Source organism: Cebidichthys violaceus, unplaced genomic scaffold (assembly GCF_023349555.1).
Source record: "Cebidichthys violaceus isolate CVI_PGR_0920_01 unplaced genomic scaffold, fCebVio1.0.p SCAF_3, whole genome shotgun sequence".
NCBI lineage: Eukaryota > Metazoa > Chordata > Actinopteri > Perciformes > Stichaeidae > Cebidichthys > Cebidichthys violaceus.
This window is the reverse complement of record NW_027176483.1, coordinates 12726974-12751476: the sequence shown is the minus strand read 5'-3', so window position 1 is coordinate 12751476 and position 24503 is coordinate 12726974. Positions and strand designations below refer to the sequence as shown.

General features: G+C 44.4%; 2 protein-coding genes across 2 annotated transcripts in view; one reads left to right on the top strand and one right to left on the bottom strand.

The window, feature by feature from the left end:
* wwox (WW domain containing oxidoreductase) overlaps window positions 1-23916 on the top strand; it is a 125925-nt gene extending 102009 nt beyond the window's left edge. Inside the window, exon 9 of the mRNA XM_068722361.1 lies at window positions 22329-23916. Within this exon, the coding sequence (XP_068578462.1) occupies window positions 22329-22520 (192 nt within the window). The 3' untranslated portion in view covers window positions 22521-23916. The remainder of the gene's footprint in view (window positions 1-22328) is intronic.
* LOC137880828 (transcription factor Maf-like) overlaps window positions 17501-24503 on the bottom strand; it is a 47986-nt gene continuing 40983 nt past the window's right edge. Inside the window, exon 3 of the mRNA XM_068722362.1 lies at window positions 17501-23680. The gene's annotated coding sequence lies outside the window, so the exon portion shown is untranslated. The remainder of the gene's footprint in view (window positions 23681-24503) is intronic.

Sequence of the window (24503 nt, the reverse complement as noted above, 5' to 3'; positions counted from 1 at the left end):
CCTTCTTCTCTTTCTTTTCGGCATTAAACAGCTACAGCTCGCAAAATTCAAACGGACAAATTGGAAATTTGTCTTTGGCTGCAGCTTTGGCTCTTTAGCTCATGCACAACGCAGGCAGACAAGGAGGGCAATTGGATTGGAGTTTACGAAGAGGAGAAGGAAAGGGGGCTCCTGGCTAGACACACTAGGCAGGAAGGAGTGAGTGTAGAGGACAAGGTGGATGGAGTGGGTGCAGCTCGGACAGAGGCAGGTAGAAGTTGGATAGACATGTATATGCACCACCATACAGACTTTGGTGTTGGGGGATGCAGAGCATTGTTGTAGGGGTGGATACAGGGGAGATCTAGGGGGATAGAGGGGGATCAGCGGAGAAAAAGGAGGAGGGGTAAGAGAAGAGTGATTATGGTGGGTCTGGGCTGCCAGGCCTGATAAATGACTAATCAGGAGAACAGGGCCTTAGGTCCCTCACAGGACCACTACTACCACAGGCTTATCACATGCACGGGCTGTACACGCACACACACACACACGCGCCTCTCGTAAACACGTTGCACACATGCAGCCTCACACACTTGGACACAAAAGGAGAGAGCACTGTAAGAGAAAAGAGAGGGATGGGTTGAATCCATAGCTGCCTCTCCTGGAGCAGCGCTCTGCTTGGAGAGCTGTTATAGATCCACCTCTGCCTCCTCCTCACGCCTGTCTCACCTCTCTGACTCCTTGCTCCAGGTCTAATAGTCTGCCAAGGCTGGGACAAAGAGCAGGTCACATAACCAACAAACTGTAGTTCTGTTACACGATGATATATCCACTGTTTTAAAATGTCGACTCACATAATAGTTAACAACCATTATGAAGAGTCGTTTTTTACTTTTGAGGTTCAGGAAGTTTAAACATGATGTATGTAGTAATATGCTGGACTGCTACAGAGGAAAGCACAGGATATATATATATATATATATATATAAAAAAAATACTGTTAGTCTGGCTAGTTAAATCCAATCTGGCTGCATTCCAAGCTAATGATCAGGAAGGGATGGGAAGAGGCGAAGAGAGAATTATTGAGAGGAGGGAGTAGGAGGAAGCAGTAGCGATGGGGGTATATGGACGTCTTTGTGTGCCACGCTCCATTGACTCGGCCTCCATACCTCAGCAGCCATGTGATCCCAGTGTGATGCTGCTAATAGTGACACCGCCAGGGTCGAGTGCAAGTGCGAGGGCAAGACAATCGCAGGGTTGGGTTGGGGGGGTGGGGGGTTGTTGGAGGGCAGATGGCAGGAGGTAGAGAGGGAGGACGGGAAGAAGTAACAGGAGAGTTGGAGGAGGAGGCGAGAGGAGAGGGCAGAGTTGGAAGAAAAGGGAAAATAGCTGGAGCAGAAATGGAGAAGGAGAGACGGATGGGACTGTGGTCTCTGTGGGATTGTGTGCAAGGACGGCCAAGTTGGTTTCTCCGTCCCCTTGTACCTTTATGTCCCCCCCATGTCCCTTTATGTCCAGCCGTGTCCCTGAATGCAAAGTCACTCGCATAGTCAGATCACCTCTGTAGCTTATACCTGAATGAGCAGACTGTGTGTTTTACTCCTATGGCTGTTGTACTGGTGATATGGCTCTGTGTGTGTGTGTGTGTGTGTGTGTGTGTGTGTGTGTGTGTGTGCGTGTGCGTGTGTGTGTGCGTGTGCGCGTGTGTGCGCGCTGAAAGTTAGACATTAACCTACACAAGCAAGGTTTGTCTGCCTCCCTTTGGGGCTGAAGGGCATATACATCAGTTTCATACCCATTTGTTTTATACTGTGTCTTCCCTATGTGTTTCAATGTGGCTTTTGTATTTTTTAAATGATTTATCTTACCTTCTTCTAATATATTTAGCTTATTTATTTATTTATTTTATTATGCTGCTGGACCTGAAATACACATGAAAAAAAGGTATGTGTGAAAAATGATTTTTTTGTGGTATTTACATTTCCTATAAAATCTTAGTATTTACATACTGTTCATACACCACACAGGTTGCTTGCTCTGTGCTCAACAGTAGATAAAGATGAAGTCCTACCGGTCTAATTCGTATTTCACACCCAATATGTATCTGTGCCATTCCTGGGGCAGCAGTCATAACATGGGAAGTGTTGGTTAAGCCTTCCCTGCTCTCTGACTGTCACTCCTGGCTAACTCTGAGCCGCGTTGAAGCCTTGTGATGCATACTTCCCTCTGACTCTCTGTCTCCACCAATCACAACCAGCAGCCCCATGATGCCCTGTGATGTGGTTCCCACAGATGCCGGTGTCCGTGGCGATAAGGCCTCACAGATGAGCAATCTGATTGGATTAGCAGATCCTTTGAACAAGCCCTGACTGGTTGTTTGCCGGCGGGATGCAAATGAGCTCCTTAAGAGGAAGGCAGGGACTTGACCTTTATTGGGCCTGGCAGTATGGATGGTGGCACGGAGGGAGGAAGGAGGGGTAGAGTGTAGCCTCTGAAAGCTGAATTGTGGGAAGTGAAGAGGTAAAAGTATACCACTGGCAGACAATACTCCTCTCTCTGAATCGCTTTCTCTCTCAGTCTTGCCAAGTGTCTTCGTGGTGCCACTGTCTTGCCTTGTGGCCGGCTGGCTTTGCTCATTTGTGTCTGTGTGTCAGAGCCATTCGGCGCTGTGTTTCACCCTTTCTGGCAGCCGCTTAACCTCTAGGCCTGGCAGTTTCCACAGTCTCGATTCTTGACCCAAAAGACTGGAGCTCAGCAAAGTTAACACCAGTATTGTAGCCAAGACATGATCCAATCGGACCAAGACCCAAAACAACCAAGACAAGACTAAGGCCAACTTCATAGAGACAGTAGCAATGTGTGAGAAAATGCAGCCCCTTCATTCATTTCAATAAGATTGGGGGTGCCAACAGAGAGGGCTTTGACCAAAAAGTGTTGGGTTAAAGACAAAAAGATTTTCCGCTAAACAATGCAATGTGCAAATATGTGCAAGTGCAACATTCTGTTAGATTGCCTTGTAACATGAATGCCCTAGAAATACCTTTTACCAGGGGATCATGGCAAGGAAAGATTAAGTGAGTGCCATTGCGATAACTTTCCAGAATTGTAAAATCTTGGCTAATAGTATTTTAAGCCACTGTGAATAACCATTGCTTTTGCAGCAGGTGCCATTTTTGAACAAACAGTTGCCTCTCTGTGTAACGTCTTACGGTGTGTAACACCTAAGCCACGCCCAGTAGCTCCTCACACAACGCTGATTGGTTTGAACCACAGTGAATTGGATGCAAACACATTACTTGATGCCTGATGAGATGGATCTTTGTGTGATCTTGTGATCCCACGATCCAGTGATTGTTTGGTGTTTTTACTTTATGGATGGACAAACATGTTTTATAGTTATTAGGGGGAAAAATTTGTATTTCATAATTTGAACATTGAGATGGAACAGGACCAAGAGAAAGACAATGTCGGGGCTGGCTGGTCTGATGACCAGCAACTCTTGTTGCTGTTGTGTGCAACATGTTAACTGTGCTCCAATGTCCCCGGGGTATTGTATTGTGTGTATTAAATGTTTGAGAGTTACAGTACAGTTGGGGCTTGGAGGAATCTTTTACTATTTTATGTGAACACACATACACTTACTCATGTGCACTCACACATACTATATGACCTCATACTGCCAACAGAGGGAGAAAGTCAGGTTGGGGCTGTAAGTCATGCTAGATAAATCCTGCTTTTGTTCCAGAGAGACAAGGTTGTTTTGGGTGTGGAGGGACAGAGGACTGAATGGATGGAGTGGTGCCTATACAGTTTTAAGAGCAGGTCCCACTGTTAAAGGCTTTGTAGGCAGCGTGGCCCTTCTCTCACCCCCCTCCTCTCCCCTGGGGGGTTTTATCTGCCCATTTCCTCCTCTCGTGCTGGGCCCTCGGGACGCCTTAATGGCGCCATGTTCCCTGTCAGTCAGATATTTAAATGGAAACCGACCATGAAAGTATGGCTGCTCAGGGCTGGCTTGCTGTGCCACGTCCTTGCACTCAACAGCCAGAGTCAAATGCAGAGGCCTAAACGCCAGCCCAGCGCTCCAGACAAGCCTGGGGAGGGGGGAGTCGGGCTCAATCTGCAAGTTTAATATCCCCCATCAGGTTTTAAACCTGTTTACCTTGCAGATTTGATCAAGGATACTGATGCAAATGGAGGCAAAGGCTCCTTGCACTGGAAACCTTCTGTCCAGAGGTTCATTGATTCATGCTAAATGGTTCAAGCATCATTCTTAATCACTCACTTGACTCAATTGATATTGTCCTAAACACAAAAGAATATTGGTTTCTCTTCATGAGCCTGCATCTGTAACCATGCACTGTTGCATTTGTTGTTTGTGTTGCGTCACTGTTGTCTTTCTCTGCAGTTATAATAATCACTGTGACAATTGACAGCTGCAGGTGGCCTTACCAACCCTCACCAGACAACCTAATTTAACCCAGTAATAAATCTCTGTGCCCAGTTGGCCATTTTAGCTGTTTGGCACAGGGCACTGTAAATTCACCCTAATTAGATCCTCCCTCTACTCCTCCCACTCTCTTCCCCCGTCTTCCCTCTCTCCTCTGATCCCCTCCCTCTCCCCCGTTTCCTCCCCTGCTCATTGGTACATATGCTCATACACCTGGCCTGCATCGTTACCTGTTTACAAATGACCAGGCTGGTTCTGCTGGCTTCAGCATCCACTCCAACACACAGTACTGAATCTCTCTCTCTCTCGCGTGCTCTCTACCCTCCCCTGTGTCATAATTAGACCTCAGAGCTCATGTTTGCTTAATATTATAATCCAGTACACCTGCATTTCTCTCTCTGTAGTGCTAAGGTGTACCAGCTGCCCCACCTACACCCCCACTCCCCCACCCTTGACCTCATGCAGATAGAGTTTTGGAATTGATGTTGCCTGAAACTGTTAGCGAGTGAATGTATTTTGTTTTCACATTTTATCCCCACCAACGCAGCAGCACTAAAAGGCCGGCAGCACACCCCTCCTCTTTGCATTTCCTCTTAAAGGTATGAGTATTGAGCGTGTGTATGTGTGTGTGTGTGTGTGTGTGTGTGTCAGGGGTGTCAGTGTCAGGGCTAATGGTCTCTAGCAGGGGCGCCAGCCTGAAGATTTATGCCACAAATTAGTCAAATGTGATCAAACAGCAACCCAGTTAATCATGCAGGACCCACGTTTGTCCCTGCTTTATCTACAGGCATAATTATAGACACCCATTCCTGTGACAGGCCAACGGCAGGCCCCTGCGGAGTGATATTGGGGGGCCGCTACGCAGCGTTGTCACAGTGATGAATGTCTTAGGGGTGCGGGGAGTGTTTTAAACACGTATATACTTAACACCCCCTTGTGAATGCTGTGAGTGAAGGCATGGCCCCTGCAGAACTGGTCTAACAGTTAGATGAGGACCGGCTTCCTAAATGAATATTAGTGTGAATGAGTCAGGTCCCCCTTCCCTCCACAGCCCCACAATTTGAAGCACTTCAGCCATTAAGAACAAGCGTTGCCATAAATCCAATTCATCAAATGACTCCCAATTCATTATGTGCTAAGTGTTGACTGGTTAAAGCGAGCTCTATCACTCATCCCCTCCCATTTCAACTGCCTCCTCTGCAGCCTCGCACAACTTGGAATGTGGGAATGGGAATCATCCTGCAGTATTCTGTTATTCCAGGCCATTACCATGTGCCAAGTCGGGAAAGAGATCCAGTGATGTGTGCTGCAGTTTGTGATTGGAGTGGATCCTCTCTCTCTCCCCCTCTGACAGCCATTTTAAACACTCGTTTATGCAGCGCTTTTAATATCAATAAGAGAAGCAGGCAGGCAGGCGGACAGGCAGCAGTTTCTTATACCCACACACACACTTACACACACAGAGTGACACACACGGCCTGGCTGGAAATCAGCAGCCTCCATCTCCCTGGTATGACAGGGTGTGGTAATTATGTCTCTGTGAGAGTATGTGCTGTTTGCTGGGTGAAAAATGATAATGGGGTGATTTTTAAGTGCCATATCTCCCGCACGGGTAATGAAAAGTACTTTTAATCCAGTTCGGAGGAACGAAGGGGTGGAGGAGAGGAGTGGCTGGGGAGAGGAAGCAGAAGGGTCTGTTGTGATGGGAGGAGAGGAGGAGGAGTGGAGGAATAAGAGGGTGCTCTGAGGGTGGAAGGATGCTGATAGAGGGAGCTGAGGAAAAGAGCGAGATGGGGGAGTTCTGTATGGAGATGAGGGGAGACGACGAAACGAGGTGCAAGGAGAGGTTTCAAGGCAATGCAGTGGCTGAATCGTGTGTGTGTGTGTGTGTGTGTGTGTGTGTGTGTGTGTGTGTGTGTGTGTGTGTGTGTGTGTGTGATGGGGGCTTGTGTTGTTGTGCCAGGGGAATGCCTAAGCCTTGGCATGAAGCTTTAGCCCAGCAATTAGAATAATTAAGAGGGACTGACAAGCTTTTAGTCTCCCTTTCCCTGTCTTTCTCTTCCTATCTCTCCTTCTCTCTCATCCCTATGCCAGCTGTAAATGTGGAGTATGTCAGACAACATTATGTCAGCTATGTCAGGTTAACAAACAGGTGCATTTGTTAGAAGTCTTGAGTGGCAGGTGCCTGAGCACCAGTAAAGAGGGGCAACCCTGCAACTTTGTCAGTTCTCAATTCCCACATATTCACTTCACATGATGAAGCTTGCATTAACGCATCTCTTGTTTGATACGTTCACGCCAGTGAAATCTATTTTTTAAAGAGGCTATTCTGTAAAACATAGCTCACTGATATTGCCCTGGAGTCAGGATCGCCTAAAGGGCTTATCACAATCACACCTTCCAAGTAAAGACTGCAAGAATAGGGATGTTGTTATGCGCACACTGGGTTGTGTGTGTGTGTGTGTGTGTGTGTGTGTGTGTGTGTGTGTGTGTGTGTGTGTGTGTGTGTGTGTGTGTGTGTGTGTGTGTGTGTGTGTGTGTGTGTGTGTGAGGGAGAGAGTTCACTAATGACTTCACACCCCATTAGCGCCTTTGCTTAATATGTCACACTTCATTATGTACTTAGATCGGTGGTGCATGAACTTGGAATAGTGCGTGCACGTATGAAGTATGTTTGCACATGGGAATTTGGGACTACACTAAGTTTTGGCAATAGTCTTCTCTTTCATGGTAGGCCAGTAGGTATCACTGTTTTCTTTGGGACCTACTTCTTTTTTTAATTTCTTGTCTCCCAAAATTTAGATTTCAGACTACATTACATTGTTGGATAATAGCGTATTTTGCTACATTACTGTATTAAGTTGTCTAAAATACTACTACTAGGTAATTGATGTAAATCTGTTTTATATAAGAGGCTGCAGGAACTCATTTTCTTAAAATCTACAGTAGACAGTAACTTTACATAACATTCATTTGTTCAGTGAGGGCTCTTTCACCTGCAGTTACTCCAGAATAATTTTGGGACCAATTTCATTCTTCTTCTGACCCAAGCTTGGCTGTGGACCCAGAATAAGATTGTCGCTTGGTTAGTCCGTATGATCTGTATGCAGGACACCTCAGAGCAAAAAAACAAATGCCCTTGTCTAAGCAGATATATTTCTATCTGTTTAAATCTGCTTAACATTTTATAATAGGGGCCTGATATATGGAGAGTTTATTTGTCTTCATAATTTACAATATCTCTTGTGTGTGATTCATAGATCAATTACTCAAAGAGCCACCACTGTCCAAACATTTATTCCACTGTTTAAGCCTGCCTTTGTTTATAAATCCATCATAAAATCCTAAGTGTGAACTATGTGTATGTGTGCATGTACATATGCAGGTACAAGTGTTTATGTGCACGTGCTTGCCTGCTTGTATGTGCATGCGGCATATGTGATATGTTTTAATTCGGTGTAAACAGACAGTGGCGCGGCCAGGCAGGTTAGTTTTATCAGAGTGTGTTTATCTTAATTCCCCTCAGTCTCTTTCAGTCCGACCATCCATTACCTGTACGAGGAGGCAGCGTGCTCTCCTGGGCCCCGCACGCAAACATACACCGTTACCTTGGCGCTTAAAATATGATGATATGGCCGTATGAGAGTATGTATATATTGCTCACTGCGTGTGACTAACTGCCTGTCTCTTTGTCAGTTTCGTATGCATTGTTGCCTTGGCTCATGGAGAAGATGATGTTTTCATTGTGACCTTGGCTGTGTAAAGGGGTTTGTAATGTAATCATGAGTAGGAGAGAGGAGCTGCTCTGACAAGGAACCATAAACAGGCTAATAGATGCATGCCATGCTAACATGACACGTCTCACACATCACATCACACACACACACACACACACACACACACACACACACACACACACACACACACACGTTGAGGTCAGGTGTGAGTATATGCAAAAGAGGGTAGCAACGTGTAAATATGAGAGATCCAAACACTTTCATGCACACACTGTATGTATGCTCACACTTCATTACCCCCTGTGTGGAGAATGACAGGCTCTTTCGGGGGTATGACCCCCCCCCATCTCCGTGCTGTTTGTCTTTAGGGTCACATCCTGACCTCTAACTCCTGACCTCTCACCTCTGACCTTGGTCCGTCAGCCAGTAGACACCAGCACTGAGCTGACAGTTCCCAAAGCCCACTGACCCCAAAAGTAGAAAGCGAGAGGGAGACAGAGCTTTGACTGTCGACCTCACTAGCAGGGGGGGATGGAAGCAGTGTACTCCCAGTATGAGACAGTTTACCTGTTCAAAAAGGTCAAGCAGTGAGAAAGAGAAACAAAAAGAAACTCTGTCTCATTTATGAAATATGAAAAGCAAAGCTAGAAGAAATGAAAAAAGAAAGCGATGAGAGGATTGAGGAGAAGGAGAAGAGGAAGGAGGGGGGAGGAGGTGAGAAATGGGAGGACAAACATGGGTGAACCTGGCTAGTGGAGGTCACACTCTGCCTGAGGAGACAGGTGCCTCAAGATTAGCCTCCACACTAATGGCCTTTACTTATACACACACACACACACACACACACACACACACACACACACACACACACACACACACACACACACACGCACACACACGCACACACGGTGCAAGCTAGTCCTAGAGAACTCCTATACCACAGGGACGTGGAACTAGTGAGAACACAGCTATGACTCTCATATCCTATTTATACATCCTTTCCTGTACATTACAATCCTATTTAGCTTGCCCTGCTTCCTACACAATCCTATTTATGGACTCACCCCCACCCCGCCACCACCACGCACCCCCTTCCACTCTCCAATCCTATTTGTGTGCCCCCTCCTCCTGTATGCAGGTGCCATCTATCCAAAAGGCTGCCTACTGGGTGTGTAAGCCGTGATTCGGATGAGTGTGTGTGCTTGTCTGTGTGTGTGTTCACCAGTGATTTGTGTGTTAATGTAACACTGAAATTGGAGTGGTCCACCTAGGAATAAGAGAAACACTGTTCTTGGACTCTTGTGTTTGCGAACATCAATCAGTTGTGCTGTGGCTAACTAAGACGCTGTTTTGTTCTCTTAAGGCAAACAAAGCTTGAATTTGGTTTTACTTTACATCATTATGCACTGAGTGGAAGGAGTGTCAAATCAGTCTTTTAAAGGTGAAAGAGACTGCCAGAACAAAATCCTCTGCTATCTGATGTAATACACATCCCTGTCCCTTCATCCACAAATCGGCCATTATTAAAGATGAGTGTCTGTGTCTTCTGTCCCGTCCCATCTGCACCTGTCCCTGTGATGTGCCTCTTATCTTCCATTAGTGTAGTTAAACTGGACAAAGTGACTGTCCATATCATGGGCCTGACTCCTCAACCTGTCACTCACCCAGCGTTATGAAAGTCTCCTCATTCTGTTTGAAGATGGGAGATGAAAGGAGGACAGCAGTCAGGGACCTGGTTGGCCTGACAGACTGGATTAGAGTAGCCAATCCTGGAGAAAGAGGTACGAGGGAGGAGAGGGAAGGGTGAGGATGTTCCTGCCTAACTGGATTAGGGGACGGGGTGAAAAGATGGTATACGTAGAGCAAGGGTCTGTGCCTGTCTTTATTAAGGGATGGAAGGGGTAGCAAAGTGGGTGTGGAGGCTGGTGTGTCTGTTCAAGACAGGTGTTGGTTTGCTCTCCAGTTGCACTTTAGTTTGAGTTGAAGGACTCGCGTCTCACAGACCGAGGTAACGATGAGCCAGCAACAAAAAAAAATAAAAAACTTCACATGCCGAAACACTTCTGATGCAACAGAGAGGGAGACAGACGGGCGATCAGAGCACAAGGTTAAACAACTCACTATGCAGCGGCTGTATCTGCCTTACTTTCGATACACAGCTTGACTAGTTCAAGTTATATTGAAGTTCGGGCAAAGGGTTTCAAACAGGTGATATATGACGTCTCCCATTTGGCAGACATTTTTATCCAAAGCCAACACCAGAGTGAAATAGTGTGACTGAGCTGAATTTATTAATCATTCAATTAACTAAATGTTCCTTCTTGTTATGGTTCAGATGAATGGACTGTCAGTCTTTAATGCAATCTAATTCTCAGCACACCTCAAGAGAGATGTTGAGAACTTAACTGCTCTGCGACTCTTTCATTTCTCTCACCCTCATTTCACCTGCATTACTCATTTCTCTGTGCGCTTTTGTCACACTCATTCTTGCGTTATTATTTCTCTGCATCTTTTAGTGTAAATCTAGATTCTCCCCTACTGTAGCGACAGTTTAAGTTGCCCTGCCGCCTACAATCTTCTTCTCTCCCTCTGTGTCTCTTTCTTAGTCTTCCTCTGTGTCTTTGGGGCCGGCTGGTAAAGACAGCCGGGGCAGTCGATCGTATCAGACTATCAGGCCAGTTCAACCATAAATTACCTGCAGCTAACAAAGCGTGCTGCCGTAACTATTACACAGGCACTCAAAGTCACCCCGGCCCACACGGCTGGGCTAAACATCCTCACACACTGAATGATAGCAGACCAAAGAGGGTGCAGGGAGAGTGTTTGAGCGAATCTGGTCAGTCGCACACTGAGATTTCAATATTCACAGCATACAACTTCCAACACGGGCAGTTAAAGTCCAGTCAGAGAGGAAGATGATGACTTTATATCAGTAACAAGCAGCAAAACCTTTTTATGATTTCAGGACGGAAATGATTGTTTGCTATTGTGCTTGACATTTTCTTCTCTTTACTAATATAAAATTGCATCATAAATGATGAGTTAATGTGTCAACTTAATAATAATGCATTTTAAACTCAGTGTGCTAATCACACTGTATTTCTGACAACATAAAAGCAAGTAAAACAAATGTAGTAAAAAAGTAGTACAAGAAAACGAAAACCTATGAAAACCTTCATCCAACTTGATAAATGGATGCATACAGCTTAAGAGGCTGGGCATTTCTCAATTTAGATTTGCAATTACATTTTCACCACAATTTCTCTTTGAAACCCGTCTACTTATATATATGCCAGATTCCTAGGGTTGTTCAATTTCGATGTTTTTATGCAAACATATTTGCTAATGGCATATTTGTCTCAATCACTTCAAGCTCGACTGTTAAACCTGAAGGTACATAACTTCTACTGTCATTAAGCACAAGAAAATAACACTCAAACATCTATAAATGTGGTATTCGAAAAATAGTCGGATTTATTTACTTGGGATTTCATACAGCTGTTCCTGTGTGTTTAACTGTTTATTGTGCGGAGACAGAGCAGTGCCTTTTCCCTCTCCCAGCTGTGTGCAGGTCTGTGTTATTGGCTAATTGAGAGCGTGTTCTGTGCTGCAGCTCTGCCCTGGAGGTTAGTGTTAGCACACACACACTGTAGCAGGACAAATGAGAATACACCCACGCCATCTGCCCAAGAGAGACACTCCCTCGCCCTCTCCTTGTCCCTCTACCCTTGTCCCCCTCCTCTTCTTTTGGTCTCATTTTATTCCTTCCTTTATCCCCCCCCCCCCCCATTCTATTCTACTTTTTCATTTTAACAGTTTTCTCTCAGGTGTCTCTGTGTTCCACCTCTTCATTTCCTCCTCTCTTGTTTCCTCCCTGCTCTTTTCTGCCACCTGCCTCTCTCCATCCTGAGTAAGTCAGTGGGAGGTGTGTGTGTGTGTGTGTGTGTGTGTGTGTGTGTGTGTGTGTGTGTGTGTGTGTGTGTGTGTTTTGATGTGGGGGTTCAGGCTGTCGTGTAAAGGTGTTACCGTAGTCCGACCGCAGACTTTCAGAACGTTCTCTGGGCGCGATCCATAGGGGCTGACACCGAAGGTGACCCCCGGTCGGTAACCTTGGAGACCAACTTTATTAAAATGAATTTGAGTAGAGGGGCTGTACTGACAGCGGCATAATTACATCGCAGAGCATCGGCACTAATTTATGCAGCCCGCATTCAACCGGTCAGGAGTGCCGAGATGGGGTCAGCATGGACACACACGGAAACACACACACACACACATCCATACACAACATACCCACGGGGCATATTGGGAAACACACTCTCAAACACACACACACACACACACACACACACACACACACACACACACACACGGATCAGCATACCAAAACAAATAGGTAAATGCATCCAGTTTGTTCTTCTACTGCACAATGCGGTGGCACATCCCTCTGTAGTGTTTTTACTGCTTGTGTGTGTGTGTGTGTGTGTGTGTGTGTGTGTGTGTGTGTGTGTGTGTGCCCAGATCTAATTAGTGTCATACCCTGTTAAGTGCAGCAGAGTGACTCAAATACAGACCTTAAATTCAAAGCGTTTCATCAATTAGCCAACAGAGAAAACTATTCTTAGCATATGTGTACATTTTCTTCCTTTTTCTAATTGACACTAAATCTCCCCATTGAAGCCATCATTGATGGGAAACTCTCATGCAGGGTGGCAAGTACGCTAAAGGAATTTAAAGGTAAAGTGACCTACCTTGACTGTTCATTGGTAGGGATAACAACAGTCTACATTAATTATAACAAGTAAAGGTCAACGCTCAGAGGCTCGCTCTGCAGTCACTTTGGGTTTTTGCCCCAAGAGTAACTTTATTGCTTTCTTAGTTTTCTTAATCTTAACACCTTTTTCATCGAGACCAGGTGTTCTGTTGTTTAAATGACCAATCTCTTCTCATTCTCAGGTTTTCTCACTTGCACATGAACAAACACACACACACACACAGACACAGACACATTTAAATTTCAATGTGAAGCATGTGACATAGACACATGACCAAACCCAAACTTCTGCAGTCGATGTGAACAAAAAGAAATCTGAAATCTGTTAAATTGAAATGCTACTAACAATATAAAAGATGCTGCATAATGAAAACATTACAATTGTGTTGATTGTGACAGCTTTTCATTCAGCTTGCAACTAACACTTTGTGATTGCCATCACTTTTATTCATGTATTGATTAGGAAGGTCCTTGGTACTCATTAGGCTCCATTAACACAGATCCATGAATGGAAAAGAAAAGAAAACAATGCTGATAATGTGTCACTGCTTTGCATTCTGGTTGCAACACAAACAGTTCTGTCATCTTTTGTCTGATCTTCGCTCAGCTTCTGTTCTGATGAAGTTTCCAGCACCCAGTCATAAACCAGGTGATGACAAGTCTGCCCCATAGAGGCTAAAGAGAAAAAATGAATGTGAGGCTCTGGAGCATCCTGGAAGACAGGAAGAAGGGGTCAGACGAAGAGAAGCAGGAGAAAGTGCTATAGAGGAGGTTAAAAAGGGGGTGAACAGGGGGGACATGCATATAAGTCATTGCTCCAGTCACTCCATTGTAGCCGTTGTGACCAAGGGCACACTAATCTATCCCATTAGCAGATCTCTCTGACTCTCTCATAATGTTACCGCTAGCTGCTCTCCTGTGACATGTTCCTGGTGTGTGTGTGTGTGTGTGTGTGTGTGTGAGAGAGAGAGAGAGAGAGAGAGAGAGAGAATGAGACAGAATGCTTTGCCTGTGTGTGTAAGTGTGTGCGTAATGACAGTTCAGCTAGTTGCTCTCCTGTGAAAATGACACGTTCCTGCCAAATTAATATCATTACTATCAGAGTTTAATGGGCCAGCGCTGCCTTCTTATTTAAAACAGAACATCCCTCTCTCGACCTCCAACACGAAGGAAGGGAAGGGGGGAGGGGAGGGATGGGTTATGAGCAGGATAGGCAATGTGAACAGACTTTTTTATTTTATTTCCTACTGTAGCCAAAGAGGAAAATTAACTTAAGATATGGTTATGAGGAGCTTGAGGGCAAACAAACATAAACATATATCATCCAGCTGTTGAGGAAAGATCTTAGACAAAGGAAATGAGGAAAAACTATTTTTGTTTGCAACTACAACCCACTTTATGTGCATTCAGTGGGACAAGACTACTTCTCATTCACAGTTATTTTCCAAACATATCAGTCATTTGCCTAAAAATACATTTCACTTTCTGCTTTGTGTGATAGCTTTAAAATGTATCTCTGCTCTGTTGAACAATAGGGCTTTTTTACATTTGTAATGTTAAATTTGGGGATTGTATTTGCAGTAATTGTTACAGCTGGGCAAGTCTGCTCTTGGAGTGACGGCTGCTATCATCACCGGTATTCACCATAACAAAAAGCTAGATGATTTTTGCATTATGTTTTTTGTGTTAGGGGGAAAAAAACACTTCGAATTTTGGTGGCAGCTTTGAGGTGTTTGGCTTTTTAATACATTTTCTTTCATAGCTGGTGTAATACAGTATGCCTTTCTGGTCATTGGTTTTCTTTCTTTTACAGTACTTTATTGTATATGTGTGTACAGTTCTAGCAGTCTGATAGGGTGTCATTCGTCACTTGGAGTCAGCACTGTGATAATGACTTCATTTGGAAATACACTCTGCGGGCTGCCTGTGCATGTGGGCACATGCGTGGTTGTGTATGCACATGTGTGCATATTTACACACTGTATACACGTGAATATAACTATTGCACACTACATTGTGTGCGTGTGGGCTTTTGGTATGTGCACACCTGAACATGTGTGTGTGTTTGAGAGTTTGTGAGTGTGTGAATATGTCAGGTTGCCGCAGGAGACCAATTAGCTGGTGCATCAGTGAGGAGGTGAGCATACACACACCTGTGTGTGGCCCTATTACACCAGCCCATCACACACTTGCATACCGACACACAGACAGCATTGCTCTGCTCATAATAGAAACCTACTGACACTTACAGTACATTGACCATATGGAATAATGACTTCACTGTGTCAAACTGTCAGACTTGAGTCAGCAGCATGCGTTATTTCAACCAGGTGTTACTAACTTGACCAACTTTTGTGAATTATGGGTTATCTTATTGCTGCTGAATGGTTGTCGTGCTTTACATTTCAGCATTTCTTCGCTCACACCTGCACACCTTGTGTTCATAAACCGCAGATGAGATCCACAAGTGATTTGGTTCAAACTTTGAGGTATCGTGCACTGACGCAATCAGGTGAGAGTGAAAAAAATGATCACAGCCAATAAAGCAGCCAGGCCTCTTCATGTATAATTCAGATCTTTTATGGTGGGCTATGCACCCAAATGGGCGTGCTAAAGGAAGACTAAGGCCATTTCCAACCAGAGAAAAGCCCTTTTAAAAGCTAATCCCTGTGCCAGAGTCCTGCTCCTTTTACTGCTCCTCTTTAATGAATAGGTGTCCAATAAGGCCTTTTATTGTCTTAGCATATGTTGCTTTTATTAGGGGAAAATAATTAGGTTGTGCGGATCACTTCGGAAGTCCTCTCGCCAGATAAAAATGAGATAGTTTCACAGTCGTTGCGCAAGTCCTTCTGACTCCTTGTCGTTTTCCCCTTGGGTGCCTTGTGTCCTAGGTCCCTCACCTCCTCCTCTCCTTCGTTTCCTTCTCTGCTCCTCTTTTCCCTCCTCTCATCTTTATGCATCCCCTCCTCCTCTACCTCTTGTCTTTTGCATTCCCTCCACCTCGTTCACTTCCTCTTCTATTGTTCCCTTGAACATGCAGGCATTAAATGTATGCAGCGATGTCGCATTGGACTGCACATTTACACACACTCACAAACACACACACACACACACACACACACACACACACACACACACACACACACACACAAAACAGATGAACAATCACAGTGTGACAGGAGGCTGTTGATGACTGACACTCGGTTGATCTTATCTGGCGCAAAAGGGGTAAAGGGATTGCCGCAGAGAGAAAGAGAGAGAAATAGTGGGGGGGGGGGGGTTCTGCTGTGCTTTGTGTTGTGTTCCTGTCACTCCTACATAGTTTATTCCTCCGCTCCTTTCTTTCTCTGCCTTCTCATCTTCTACTACATCACTCTGCTCGCTTAAATAGAAAGAAAGAATGTCAACAGGGCTCATCTGTGATCTGGGACTCCAGGGAAAGAGATCCATTTACCTCCAAGAGGCGCTACTATGACCATTTACCCATGAGACCGAGGCTACACTATGCCCAGTCCTGTAAGTTATGAGGCCGGAGGGGGATGGGGCTGCAGGGGGAAAAGGGATCTGCAGAGGGTTGATGGAAAAGAGCCGGGCTGAGGAAGTAGCAGGGAGCAAGGCTGACAGACTGAGAGAGATTGCGCGGGCATGATGAAGGAAGGGAAAGAGAAGGAGGGAGGGAGGAGGCTTGTCCTTCCATCCTGTCCTTAATGCTCCTCAGGGGAGCACACTGCCTGTAGGTGAGTATTAGCCATCCGCCAGTGGGCTAATGGAGGGTATGAAATAGAGTTTAGTACATACAGATGACCAGGGGTAGACTAATCACTGGGGAGACCCATGATGAGGAGAGCTGGTCACTATCTAAGGATCTACTCAAGCTCTCAGTCAGACAGTCAGATAATGGACATGGCTACCACTCCAATAAAGGCGTTAGCTTTTATTCAGTGCTGTTGGATGTGTAGAGGTGAATCGTTTGAGTGCCTGTGGATTATTTTATCATGGTAGAACTGAAAAACTGCACAGCACCTTTCTTTTTTTACGCCTACTGTGATCTTTGGCCCGCCTCAGTAAGGGTGACAGAGGTCACCCCGGTCTCGGGGGGTGAGTGTCAGGGTACTTTCTGAAGTGTGCGCTGAGGTGTTTGAAGTGCTAATCTCCTCTCCTCTTGGTTGAGTGGTCAAGCTGAATGGAGGGACAGGTTGTTTATCTGAGGGGACCACGTTACCCAGGATTCCTTCTACAGCTGGGCCAGGCACGCTCAGCTGAGCTGTCGGCTCGGCTGAGGGCAAAGACAGCACTACACACACACACACACGTTCACAGAGAAACTGCACACAGAGGAAGTTTTTGATTTCAATGGTTATTTATTAAATGTAAAATATCTTTAGCACAGATTAAAAATCAGACACCTCCATCTATTTGAAACATCACAGGCTGAAACAGAATCACAATCCCTTTGGAATCCCACTTTCAGGGTAGCTAGTCCACGAGGCCGGGCAGAGGGCTGAGGCAGCTACAAGCCAGCAAATACTTCCCAAATACATGATGTAGCCTCATTACACTGGGTTGTAGAAAACAGGTTTTATGCATTCAGATATCTTTTGAATTCAGGTATTTTACCACTTATAAATCTATAGTTCACTGTTTTCCTAAAATGTGACTTTGTCAGGGGTAAAATAGTATTTGCAATCAAATGATGAGCAATTGTTTACCTTTCAAAACTACACAGTGGGTTTTCAAATCAAAGGATGCCACTTGTCTGTGATTGACAGCTTACCAAACTTCAAGCAGGCTACCAAAAATTATTCTTTTTAAAAATCGTTTTTTGGTTCCTGCCTAAACTGTTTTCTTGAGCTGCTGCACATCCAGCGGGCCTTCACATGTCGAGCATGGACATATGCTGTCATGATTGGTGGTTCATGCCAGGAACTGAACTTCTCAAATTGTGTCCCAGGCGTAGATATCTTTGCCAACATATAGCACTGCTGGAGTGCCATCACAGAGGTCAGCTGGTGAACACTACCTCTCTCGATTCTGCTCTGCCTCAACCCTCGCTGCTGTAAAAATGCCAACTGACAACAACTGACACAGATGGTGAGCAGAAACACAGGACAGGCAAAGGAAGAGAACCACCCACAGGAGTAAGAAAACAGGAAGACTCTACACACACTGTCCAAGAGAGGATATTGCCTGACAATATTATCAACTCATTTAATTTCAACTTTTTTTTGAAAATTATTTTTTATCTTTTCTTTTTTCTACTTTTTTAAATTATTATTTTTTTTTTCAGCACATGCCATATGAGAATTTGGGGATTATAAAAGTACCTGAAAGAATTGCTAGGTTTTCAGCATGCATAGCTGTTTGTATTTACAGGTTTGTATGTACAGGGACGGGCCAAAAACAGACTGCTCTACAGTACTGGGTTTATTTACATCCAGGTCAGAGGGAGAGGTCGATGTCATAACTACAGATGTGAGGGGGTGAAGGGTCACATGCATAGGGTCAGAGAAAGCTCATACAGTGGAGTACAACTTGTATTATGAAGACACAGAACAGGACACGGCAAAGTAACATTACTGTTAATTCAACAACATCACATCTCCCCCACATACCCTTTTTGCTTTTGAATACGCTCAATAAGGAGTTTTCAGCAACTGGTTATTGCGTAACACTGTACAAGGACATTTCTATTGCAAGTCCATGAGATCCATGGGTATTGAGTCGATACTGAGATTGGAAGACTTGGATCTGATCCCAGAATAGTTCCAGAGCCGTAGTAGTGGATCCCGGGCTAAGTGCAGGCTCATCGCTGCTTATCTAGTCAGCTTATTGCAGGGTGTTTTGTGAGTTTTTTCTCAGCATTTGGGTGTGTTTTTGTTACCCACAAAAGCAGTTATACACAGAAGAACTGTCCTGCTCCTTTGGTTTGTCATATCGCTGTGGTCTCGTATGTTTTTTAAATTTTTCGCATAAAGGATCATTTTAGATTTAGGGTTGTTTTGGTGCATGTCAGCTGTCCCACCTTCTCCCCTTCCAAAATCAGTGTGAAAGAAGCAGAGCTGTTTTTCTTTTGAGGGAATGTTCAAGTCTCAAGTAATTCAAAAAGTCTTGGTCAAGTCTGAAGTCTTCATTAGAGTCTCTCAGAGTCTCTCTGAATACCGACTGTACTTATTAATTACTGTTTTACAGAGCTGAGACCAAGTCTCCTCAATGCAATGTATTTAAAGAATAATAAGAAATAACTATAACTGTATGTATGTATGTGGATCCATTTGACTGGCTTTCTGAATAGGCCAATTGCACAGCAATAGGCAACCCGACAATCACAAATGTATTCACAATGATTAAGTAAATTCACTTTATTTACTACAGCTACAAAACTTTTCCAATAACTTGCAATGTGGCAAATTGCGACATATTATCATTGAGTTATCCAGTCTGAACTGTTCAAGTTTTTGTTGTCAAGTCAAGCTGTCAGGCAAGTCAAAGTCTACAGCTCTGGGTAGTAGAGAACAACTCTTAAACACCACAGATGTTTCTCTGAAAACTACTGTACACAAGGTAATGATTCACATTTAGTTGCAGAAGATAGAAAGACACACAGCAAAATCCATCAGTTTGTAGACAGCTAAATTTACAAGCATAATCTACAGTTCCACATGGGTTAGAAATGGCTGTTACACCACAGATGTGTATGATGCACACTGGTTCAGTGATATTCCCTTCCATGGAGATTGTCCCAAATGTTAATTTGCGTATCTGGTTCGTGCTCGTGCACAGACGCATGCTCGTGTTCAGGCATGCACATATGGATACTGTATGTGTTTATGTCTAATTGTGTAATGTAAGTGTATTAAGGTTGTTGCACCCCCTCTTGTTCTCTTTTTCACTAACTCACACACCCCCTTGCCTCCCATCTGCAAACACACACACACACACACACACACACACACACACACACACACACACACACACACACAATGATAGATGGCTGTGGTGGGTGGTTGAGAATGTTAATGCCTAATCTCATCAGCCTTATCTTCTACAGAGGTTAGAGGGTCAAGTGGTGAGGGGGATGAGCTAAACACCAATAAGATAGCACATTGCTGGACAGTCAATGTACTGCTCCATGCACTGCTAACTGGACTGTTGCAGCTCTGCTTTAAAAAGAAGAAAAAACTTTTTTTTCCTTTTAGGACTACTGAGAAACGCTGGTCATGAAAAATTAAAAATACCGAAGACATCAATATGAAGTCAGCCACACAAATCTGGATTATGACATTTTTTTTTATCAATATTCCAACTTGCAGCAGGACCAGTGTTTGGTAACTGGACACAAACAAACTGCTTTGAAAGTCAGCCAAGTTCAAGGGGGCGTCAGCGAGTCAGAGCATGCGGCACTGAAATCTTCAGTGGAGTTTAAAAGGCATTTAGCTTTTCAGACGAGTTAAATCAGATGCCCTAAGTGAGGGAGATGAGTTAAACTGAGCGCGTGTGAACCTGCAACTCAGAGACACTGCTTGGCATTTGTCTGTCTTTGATATGGCGACATGTGATGTGGATGAAGTTATCGCCCCACTGGCAGGTGAGACAGACAGCGGCACACAGAGAGATGCTGCCTTTTCATCTGCTGTTTACCAGCTCTTCCATCACACTGCACTTCAAACACACTCAATCTGCTGCTGTGACGTTACACACCAGGGCTCTTCCTGGCGGAAGTTTACTTAGAGCTTAGAGGGGGGTTGTGTGTGTGTGTGTGTGTGTGTGTGTGTGTGTGTGTGTGTGTTGATGAGAAAAACATTTCTAAGAATCTGGTTGGTGTGTGTATTTCATTCATTGCATTTGCATTTATGTGCATATTTCTGTACTTGCATGTGACAGTATAAACGCTTTAGACCTCGATGGATCTTTCCACTTCATGGGTGTTTGTCTCACAGCTGCTTTAGGAAGCTCTTCAAACAGTTGGCATGTAATGTGGCTCCATCATGCATGTGTGCATGTTTGTGTGTCTTGCCCATGTTTGACTACTGCGTATATGAGGTTGTCTCACTGTGTGCCAGTGCTCTGTGCTAAACATTAGTCCTTAGCCTCCACATCAGTGTTCCCTCTCACTCTCTCTGCCCTCCGTCTCACTCTCGCTGCCTCTCATTGGGAGATAAAGAGGCGAGCCATTTCATGTGGCCGTATAGAAGTCGTCTCCAGGCCCGGAGTTTGCAGGGAAGCTGTCACAGCAGCTTTTAGCCCGAGCTGCAACATGAAAGATCCCTCTTTGAGCAGTTGGGTTATGTGTGTAATTCTCTCTGACGTGTTTATTCTGCTGCAGTTTCAACTTTCATTTTCAAATGTCACATAGATTTCCCTCCTCCAAGAATATCTCTACTAATTACTGACTGATGGGACAGGGTGTTATAGAGAACTTAGCAGGATGCGTCCAAATACTGTTTCACTTTTACAGTGCGTCGCGGCTTGAGAAGACATGAGACAGAGTACATTTCTGGGTTGAGACTTGAGTGATCTTCAGAATTACACTTGCCTAAAAAATGAGAGAGGACTTACCGAGTAAGAGCCAGAGGGAAAGCCTTGTGGTGTGTGTGTGTGTGTGTGTGTGTGTGTGTGTGTGTGTGTGTGTGTGTGTGTGTGTGTGTGTGTGTGTGTGTGTGTGTGTGCATGTTTGTGTATTGTTTGTGAAAATAATGCTCATCTATAACCAACCAAGTTCTGGTCTAAACACGTAGGTACAGAATTGTACTTGCATCATTTCCTTATTCTCAACTTTGACAGCCTGGCTGAACCCATATACACATCATGTGAAAATATACATGTTCATAACCATGACATTAAAACCGGTTCTTTTACACTAAAGTAAATATAAGCTGTGGTTTCCCTGGTGATTCCAATCCAGACAGGAGCTGGTGTAATTTTCATGTTCTCCACTGTGAGTCTTTCCATCTGTAGCATTCTCATGGTCCCATATCGCCAGAGGTTCTGTACACACCGGGTAGAGAAATAAATAAATAAATATATGTATATAAATATATGTACAGTAAGGGGCTATGCTGTTCCCATGGTCATATGACCCAGTCATCATGGGCTGCAGGGAGAGGGGAGCGACAGCGTGTTTTTTTTGTTTTTTCCTGTTGACGCTCGGTCCTGCTGTCTCTTTTTCTGCGTGTGTATAGATGTATGCATCTCAAAGAGAACATAGCGGTTTGGTCGGTGTCCGCTGTTTGCACTCTCTTTATGTCTGGACAGGACTCGTCCTAATGTCCGAGTAAGTAATCGGGCTCTTTATATTTTGTCTCCTCCTGCAGGCCGATGCCGTTTCGTTGTCTCAGTCTCATGAGTCGCCCGCTGAACTCGTATCTCTTTCTGTGTGTTTCTCTGTCCACAGCAACAAGGGGCGGCCACCACGGTGTACTGTGCCGTAGCTCCGGAGCTGGAGGGGTTAGGCGGCATGTACTTCAACAACTGCTTCCGCTGCCTGCCGTCCACCCAGGCCCAGGACCAGAGCAGCGCCGCCAGCCTGTGGGAGCTCAGCGAGCGGCTGGTTGCAGAGAGGTCGGCGGGCATACAGGCCCTCTGATGGACACAAGGCGGGGAGGAGGTGGACTAGCCAAACAGGACCCAATGATGGTGGGTCACGGTGATTTCCAGTTTGGTATGAACTGAATAAAAGGTAACTGTACTCTGACTGCATAATACAAGGGAGCTGCCAAGTCCTTCTGGATATGTAACGTCACTACGGGGGCTAAAACACACTACACACAAAGTACAGGAAGGGGTTTTCATATACACTCTACTGAATAAATTAAAGTTTGGGTTGTGTTCAGCTCTGCTGTGGTTGTTTACAATGGGAAGTGGGGGACAAAGAAGATTTGGGACGAATTCAGGGATCTCTTAAAGTTTGTTCTTTCTCTGTTTGTCTCTGTAGCTTTTCATAACTCTCTCAAGTCATCTCTATTTAAATGAGCAAAGTTCAAAGAAAGCAAATGACCTGTCTTGCGAACAATACAGGGTTACCTAATAAGCATATACTCTATGGCATATGCATCTGTTTCCAGCAATAGTGCACTACATGGCAAATATTGTGTGATCCCAATTAAATTCAGTATCCCTTGTCTAGTTCTACGTAGATGTTTTCTATAGAGAGCGTTGGTTCATCTTTGTGCTAAATCTTTTTGGGCATAGAAGAAATAAGGAGTAATGTGCATGTGACACTCATGGATATATATAAACACACTAGGTATGATTCTCATTGCTATATACATTATTCTGCAATAATTTAGTTTCTTATCAATGTCCCTATTTTTTTTCTGTACAGTATTTACAATATCCTGATTTCTGGGCATGTGCTAAAGGGGTGTGAACATCATATTTTTTTCTGTTTGCTATTTGACTCAACCTACGTATTAATAATCTATACTCTGGTAAGTCTAAATTACAATTTGGAAGTATTCGTGGGAAGATCCGTGTCCATTTGAATAGCAAATACAGATGGTGGAGAATCTTATTTCTAGAGTCCTTTCATTTCTGTGTTTCTTCCCTTGTTGTTGGAGTAGAAGAGATTTCAGTCTCCTGTTGTTATTTTATCATCATTGTTTTAATATTGGACTCTGGCTTTGGGTTGGCTGTGGATTGGTTGCCCTGAAGCCGCTGTGTAGACGCTTTTGAGACATTGTGCTTTATGGCAGTCTGGGTGCCGTAGGTTGCTCTTGAAACATCAGCATTCCAGTGTCATGATATCTGTAAGAAAAACAAATGAGAAAGAACATTTAATACAAATCTGTTTTACAATAACATGCGTGTGAAATCATTTTAGACACAAAGTGGAAGTCCATTCATTTGGAGGCCATTAGGGGGAGATATTTATATATTTGTGTAGGGAGAAAACGCTGAGAAGAAAAATGTGTTGTATGTGTACTAAGGAAGCGTCAACATTACAGTGTGTTTGATGGTACATTTAATAAAAAAACATTTTCTCTCTGCTTTGTACATATGCTTTATGTCCGACCCTTGTGCTAAGGATCAACCAGCCGATCCCACAGAGGCTTCACTCCTCCAATCAGAAAAGCAGCAGAATAACTGTTCGTCTTTTAGGCACACGCACAAACACACACACACACACACACACACACACACACACACACACACACACAGCTGCTTAACAAATGTGGGACTTCTTTTACCATTCCTTTTCCTCTGTATACTATCTGTCTCTGGACTCTTTTTTTTTTTTTTTTCTGTCTCTCTAACACACTCACACATTCAGTCAGAAACACGATGTGCCTTTACACAGCCAGAAACTGATACCGGTGTCCTGCTCTGTCATAATCTATACTGCACCCCGAGTACAGGTGTCTTATCACTGTCCTTTCACAGCGCAGGACACACGTGGAACAGAGATACAGCAAGAACACACACACACACACACACACACACACACACTGTGTCTCATGTTTACCCGGCGAGGAAGCGAGTGAAAAACCAAGCACATTTTGTAAAACTGTCCAGCTGCACTATGGTGGTGTGACCCGTCAATAAAATTACATTCATCAATTACGTACCG